This window comes from Impatiens glandulifera, chromosome 3 (genome assembly GCF_907164915.1).
Source record: "Impatiens glandulifera chromosome 3, dImpGla2.1, whole genome shotgun sequence".
Taxonomy (NCBI): Eukaryota; Viridiplantae; Streptophyta; class Magnoliopsida; order Ericales; family Balsaminaceae; genus Impatiens; species Impatiens glandulifera.
Genome location: NC_061864.1, coordinates 62,967,399 through 62,975,499, shown reverse-complemented (window position 1 = coordinate 62,975,499; position 8,101 = coordinate 62,967,399). Strand labels below are relative to the sequence as shown.

Genomic DNA, 8,101 nt, shown 5'->3' with positions numbered 1-8,101 from the left:
GTATCGAATGAGTTTTATTAATATTAATAAGAAACCAAAACTAAGGTTTTATCTTAAAGACATGTTTGTTTTTTAACAATTAAGTAAAAATCACTTTTTGGGTACCAAAATTTTCCAACAAGAGAGCATAAGACTACTTGATTAAATAACAAAAGTATGTTTAGATCATGTTCAAAATTCCAAGAATTGAGGATAATAAATTTGAATGTCCGATTTGAAAGTTCAAAGAAAAGTTAAAAAAATATATATATAAAACATTTTACTCGCCATTTCTCTTAGAGGATAATAATAATCATAGTGGTATTAACTCGGGTTCACTTAAGAATTGGTATCAAAGTCACACTAAAATGAACATAGTTTCACCTTCATCTCTACTCCTGTCTTTCATATCTCTTTCTTCAACATGATATGAATACAAATTAATGTTTTTATTTGGTAAAAAACATTATATTTTCATTCATTAATATCAAAATAGTAAATTATACCAAAGTTATTTAATAATAAATGAGAAGAAGAGACAAAAACAAGCATGCATTAACAATCATACCAATAAGGTATCCAATTTTACATTGTTCAATCACACACAAAAGAAATCATGTCCCACACTAACAAATCACAACCTCTCATTAGTGTTATACCAAATATATCAATTAACTAATAATTCCCATTTAAATATTTAAACACGAAGTTATGATTATGAGTTCGTGCTAAATTTCGGAAACATCAATAAAATAGATCGGGAGACGCCATAATAGGCTGATTAAAACACATCATACCCATATTACTCCATGAATCCACATTCAAAAATCCATTATCTCCGACAACAACTCCGGCAGCAGCTCCGATAATACTGTTCAACGAGTTAAGCTGATGAGTCAACTCAGATATCTGAGCTCGAAGAATCGAATTATCCGATTCCACTCTAAGAAAATGTTGAGTCATGAAACTGATCCGATTCAAGATCTGATTATTATCTCTTCTCATCTGATTAACTTTCATCATCATTTCATCCAAATGTTTTTGTTTCCTCATTCTTGATCGTCTAGCCGATTCACGATTCGATTGCATTCTTTTCCTCTTTTTCTCCTCCGTTATAGGATTTGGAAAAGATCCAGACGAGTTCCCAGATGCCATTAAAACGAAATTAGATTAAGAAATATAATAGATAGTGTTATGTAATGATATTGTTAGTTAAAGATTTAAAGAGAATGTTCATGAGAAAACGTAGAACCAGTAAAGGAAGACGACTGAGAAAGATTGAACGAGATGGGTTCGACGACGGAGGGAGGAATTTATCATAAACCCTGATCGGAGGATTTCGCTTAGAACAGGAGACATGAATGGTACTGTGATTTTATCATGAATGATAGAATGAGGGTTAGAAAATTTAGGGTTTTCAGAAAGAGGGAAAACCAGGGGAAGGAGTATTGGGAGAAGAAGGAGATGGTTTTATAGAAGGGGGAAATGTATTATATTGGTTTAAAATTTAATTTTAAATTATTTCGGTGGATCTATAACTTAGGAATCTCCAAAAGCTTGTTTCATCTTTTTGGTTATTTGATAGATTTTTTAATTTATAAAAATTAATAAAATATTTGGATTTATATTTTAGTTGATAAAAATAGTGATGTTAGAACAATTTTGTTTTTTTGATAGGTATAACATTTCTCTAAATTTAATATTTATCACATTATTATCATTCTCAGACCTGAACTAGGAGGGTGTCTCGGGAACTTATTCTTGAACTCAAATTTTATTTTATTACTCGATGTGTATCTTTATTTTTATCTCTATCATTGATTCGTTATGTACCCAATCTCCGACGGATATCTCTATTTCCATCTTTATTCTTGATTCGTCAAGTATCCGTTTCTGACGGATACTCTATTACCCGATATAAAATTATAAGATTTTAGAGCTTAAAGAAGAAAGAAACATAACTTTATTAAATAATAAATAAGATTAAATTTAATAATATCAAAATGTTTAAAAAACAAATAAAAACATTACCTACTTACATATTTATGTCGTAGATTAAAAAAAAAAAAAAAGATAACAACTTATTTACTCGAGCTAAAAATTTTTAAAAATAAAGATGAAAAATGAGGAAGGAAAAATAATATTTTGTAATAATATTTTTTTAGAAATGCAATTATACAGGTATAGTTCTATGTATTTCAATTTTTATTATTATTATTATTATATATATATAATAATGTTTAATTTAAATTTGTTTGGTTTGTCAGAGTTGCGATTAATTTAAAATGCTATATATATTTCGAACTTACAACATAACCTAACAAATATAAATATTTAACCAATTAAGCTAATAATATTTTATATTTTAAATTCAACACACAATTTGAGGAAGTGACAATCCTAATAATATAATTTCAACTTGTTAATTAACTATAATATATATATATATAATGCTTAATTTAAATTTTCTTGGTTTGTCGGGTTAAGGAGTTGTGATTAATTTAGACATATATGTGAGAATAAATGGATATTTGTGTTGGATCGTGGGTTGACCTGTTCATGAACTTGAAACGGTTAAAAATAAAATTAAAAATGTTATACATATGTTTCGAACTTGCATCCTAACAAAACAAGTACAAACTTTTAATCAAGTGTGATTGAGATGTGACCGAGAGATAAGAGGCTGGTAACAAATGAGAGTGGTTAAAAATATGATTCAAATATTTGATTAACCAAAGTATGAGGTCACGATGTTAAATATCGATTGAGATTGGTGGTTGGTTTGCCTAAGAATAAGAGATGTGTGAAAGTATGATTGTGATGTGATTAACTTGGGGATAAGAGACCGGTAATAAAAGATCGTGAGATCACGAGATTAAAGGTCGATTGAAATTGATGGTTGATTTGTTGAAAAAGTTAAGAGTCGTGTGAAAGCATGATTGAGATTGATAGTTAGTTTGCTAAGGGATAAGAGACAGGTTAAAGAGTGATTGACAAATATATATTATAAATCAATTAATATATTTCTCTGCCACTAATTCCTAAGGTATATTTTTTCAAATTATTTAATTAGTTAATAAAAATATAATAAATTTATTTTATTAAATTTTAATTTTAATTTAAATAAAAAAAAATAGTAATTTATCTTTAAAAAAATTCAAATAACCATTTTTTTATCAGATAAATTTTATTTTGATAAAAAAAAGAAAGATAGGAACTACCCTAAAAACAAATGATAGTTAACTGGTTACTTATTATATTATTTAAGTTATAAACTAAAATACTATTTAATTATGAATTATTTGAAATTATTCTCACTTCTAAATAATTAAATACATGTTTATATTATACTAATTTTTTAAAGGAAGAATTGCACCCCTTATTAATAATAATGGATTTTTTTTATCATTTAAATATTCTATTTGGCCTGACTCTTCTTAAATTTTTTATTTAACTTTATTAAATTAATTTTTCAAGAAATTACTTTACTCATTTTATTAATTAAAATATTAAAATAATATATATTTTAAATTATTAATTATTAATTTTTATTTATACATATAATACAATTTTTTTTACCTAAAATAATCATCACCTCCTCAAAATCATCGACCATTATTATTTTTTCCTACCTTTAAATTATTCAAATAATCTCAATTCGAACAAAGTCGGTTGACAATTAAATTACTACTGAATACTAATAATAATAATAAAATCATAATTATATATTTTTTAAACTAATAGGTATTTTATTATTTTAGTCGAGTTTTAATAATTTCAATTGCTTTTTTATTTATTTATCAAAATATTAAAATATTTTATATTTTAAATTATTAATTTTATTTTATTATTATATATTAATATATTTTATGTTTTTTTTTTCAGATTGAGCATGTGGGGTGGAGAGAAACTGGACTACTGGAGAAACCGTACAATTGTAGAAAATAATTATAAAAGAAAAAAGATTCCTTAAGACTTTTGTTATTGTTTTCACCGCCTATGTTCCCTTACTTTTATTTGAATTATTTTTTTTTAGTGATTTTATAGAGATTATTTTAATAACTTACATAAAATTAATTTTTTAATTAATCACTTCTATACAATCATATCACTAATTTTATTAATTAAAATATTTTATATTTTAAATTATTACTATTTATATTATATATATATCAATATATTTTTATAAAATTATTAATTTCTTTTCCACTAAATGTAAAAAAAAAAATCAATCAGAACAACTCTTAAGTTTTAAGAATAAAAATCTTTCACGTTAATATAATTCTAATTTTATTTAATTTATTAATAAAAATATTAAATAACTTTTTTTTTTATTTTTATTAAATTTAAATTTGAAATATAAACTATTTAATAATTTATTTTAAATAAATTTGAAATAATTTTTTTTTATTCAACAAATATTTTTTACATAAAACCTACAAGAATCTTAAAAATTCCAAGATGGTTTTATATCCAACTTTTTCTTGGATGTATAATTTTATTTTGAAACATAAAAATGGGATTAATATTTAGCCACTTATTTAAGTTTTATATAATTTACTTTTTGATATTAATGAATAAAAATATGACTAAATTCCTATTTGAAGTTTCATCTAGACAGTTTTCAATAAATAAGGCTAGATCACAATTTTAGTTAGATTGAGACTTTCTTTCTTAAAAGAAAAAAAATATTTATTATTTTTTAATTAATTTATTATATTTATAAACAAAAATACAATTCTTTTGTCTTTTATTTTTATTTTTATTAACTATTCACTATTCTCTCACTTCACACAATGTTTCGGCTTTCAAACAGTTTGTTTAATAATATATATTTATTAAAATTATTAATTATAAAAATTATTAATATAGTAAAATAAATTTATATTTAATATGAAATAAAAAATATTATATATATATATATATATATAAACTATATATTTTTAAATATATATTTTAGTATTTAAATTTAAACTTTATACTATCCAATTGATAAAAGATAAAATTGTAGAATATTTCAGATTAATATCAAATCAATCAAAATTAGTTTTTTTAAAGTTTTTTCTAACTTTTGTAAATCTTGTTTGATAATTTAAAAAAAAAAAACATTTTTGGATTAAAATACCAAAATACCTTTTATAATTTATAATTTTTCTTTTTTCTTTGGATTAATAAAATATAATTTTGCATTTTAGTAAAAAAAAAAGAATAATTATATAAATAAAACGATAATTGAGTTTTAGATAAAAATCATTAAAATAACCTTAAAACTCAACTATCAAACAAAATCTTAGTTCTTAGTGTATTAAACTAATTAATAGTATCCTACACATAAAACATTTGATGAATAAATTAAAATAAATAAATTAGCACTATGTATGTAAGTAATAAAAGTATGAAATAATAAATGATGAAAAGATTATGTAATCTGACATTTTAATACTAACCTTACTTTTTCAAAAAAATTTAAAAATCACTATCAATATTTGATAGATTGAATTAAATAAAGTTCCTTACTTATTGGGTAAACTCATATTTTATTATTGTTATCACCGACTCTGTTACTTTGTCGGGCCCTCCTTTTCGAGAAAATGCTTTTTTCATTTTTTCAGGGTTTTATTTAAAAAAAAAGACTTGATTTGATAAATACTTAAAAAAATAATTATTTTTAAGTTAAATATCAAAAATATCATTATATTTTAATTTCTCCCCCTTTTTTGAGTTAATAAAGTGTAATTTTAATATTTAAATATATAAAACAAGTGATTAAATGGTTGAATGATGAATAAAAAGATAATTGAATTTTTGGGATAAATTTATAAAAAACTAAAAAAAACCATACATCAAACAAGCCTGTGTTACATTCATATCACTGTTAAATATTTAATTTTAATTATTTTTTTTATAAATACTAATATATATTTATATTTTTTGTAATTAAAACTATATGTTTTATTTACATTAAATTTATTATAAACAATAAAATTTCAAATTCATTTGAAAAAAGAAATAAATATAAAACTCTGCTTTAAATTGTCATCTTAACATATATTTTTCACTTATGTTTTTATTAAATTTAAATATATTTAAAATTTGTTGAAGTTTATAAAAGAAAGAACAAGTACTATTTCTAATAATTTAATATCACTAGGTTGAGTTATAATTAATCACAGTGGTGCATGTGTTTGTGCAGATTTAAACCTCATTAAATAAAACAAACAATTTTCTCGAAAGAATAAAAATAAACAAATTTAAAGATGAAATTTACTTTTTATTTTTTTATTTTTTTTATGAAACTAAAAAAAATAAATACTTTGAATCAACATTAAAAATCATTGAAATAAGTGAAGTACACATGGTTAATCAAGAAAAATACCATATTTAACCATTAAATTGGTTAAGTAATTTACTAGTGATATTTAACATCATTTTACTAGTTCCTCCTTATATTTGGCTATACTAATACACTAAGAAAAATTAACCGTAAAATTATCTCATCAAAGACATACATATTGTCATAAATAACTATAAATACTTGGTCAGTTCGTGAAGTGAACTTTGTACTTGTAGTTAAAATCACCATTTTTAAAGAATTTATTTTGATATGGAAATACAAGCGTTGCGCGCAGAACATGAAGACCTAATTGTGCGTGCTGTCACCCACGGTCTCGGGGAGACCTTTTAGACTCTTCCTCAGTGCCATTGTCAGGGCAATTAGCCGAATAGCTTCCTTTCTCAGCCATCAAGAAGACCCAACGTAAAGTAAAGGCATACATACATAGATTGGTTGAACTAATCGTTACAGAAACAATTGGTTCCAACCTTCTGTGCAATAACTCACAGTAAAATCTCAACACCATTTGGATAGAAGTGGTTAACCGGTTCGAACAATGAACCACTACAAACTGATTCCTTGAAGCTCTCTTTCACCTTACTTCAAGGAACCAAATGATTAATATTAGTTTTTCTTCACACATTCTCATATATCTTTCTTTAAGTTTCTATAGTTACCGTTCTCGAGATCATCATTCAAAATAACATGTTCAAGCATAACTTGAAAGTGATTTTTTGCCAGTTTTTCAAATAAACATCAAATTTTCTATTCATCGATATTAATCAAACTCTTACCTAAAATTTGTGTTTCCTAAGATTATTCATTTTACCTAGATATAAATTCAACATTTATATTTTTTCTTAGTTTAGATTTACAATTGTTTGTCTTATTAAAAGGTAAAATTCTGACCTATTTTCGATTATTAATTTTCCTTCTTTCTCTTCTTGAAAGGGGTGCTACATTGTCAAAGCTCTCTCCATTATTGTTAAATGTATAGTAGACTAGTAGTGTCAAAATTAAACATGTGATCACTTAAAAGTGGTCCTCTTACATAAACCAAAAATGGAATTGTGTGTGAGTGTGTAGGGTGGGGAAATGAAGAAAAACATAAGAAGAAAATATACAAAAGAAGATCAAAGTGACATTGTCAATTTGATGAATGAAAGACACTAAGCTAGTCCCCCACCATTTATATGAAGGACTAGTGGCATGCATATCAACTTTAATCGATGAACTAGGACAAGGATTCACATGGGTTTCACCAATAGAACCATGGAAGTGTTAATTTGATACTTTTCTATACATTAAAAAAACTTGTAATTAAAACGAGAATGATAAAGTTACGCTTTTGGAGATATCATTCTCGCTTTAATTATTGTGTTTTTGAGATGTCCGTGAACTGTAGATTTGATTGCGCTTTTGAAAGACTTTTAAACTCGACAAATGTTGTGTTTTTTTTTGTTCCTAATGTAGGTATATTTTTTCTTTGTTATTTTTCGTAGTTCTACTAAAATAAGCATTCTTATTTTATAGATGTGCTCAGTTTAGACATGGAATAAGAAGACTGTCCTGAAGATCGAAGAGAGTGGAGGCCAAAATGCACTCTTTATGCGATGTGTGATGTGTGTTAATGATAGGATTGGAGATGTAAAACATTTCTAGAAGATTTGGAGATGAATGTTTGGTGTTTGGGTAGTTTAAGGAAGTTTATGATCTGAATTCTTGAAAAGCCTCTAAAATGCAAAGGTGTTGTATAAACAAGTGATGACAAAAATTTAAGATACATGT

General features: G+C 24.2%; 1 protein-coding gene across 1 annotated transcript; it reads right to left on the bottom strand.

Annotated features, from left to right (window-relative positions):
* Positions 1 to 516: 516 nt before the first annotated feature.
* LOC124932996 (bZIP transcription factor 44-like) lies at positions 517 to 1,395 on the bottom strand. Its single transcript, XM_047473719.1, has one exon. The coding sequence runs from the start codon at positions 1,132 to 1,134 to the stop codon at positions 724 to 726; it is 411 nt and encodes a 136-aa protein (XP_047329675.1). The 5' UTR covers positions 1,135 to 1,395; the 3' UTR covers positions 517 to 723.
* Positions 1,396 to 8,101: the final 6,706 nt, after the last annotated feature.

Coding starts and splice junctions, on each gene's coding strand:
- LOC124932996 (XM_047473719.1), bottom strand. CDS start 1,134: ATGGCATCTGGGAACTCGTCTGGATCTTTTCCAAATCCTATAACGGAG.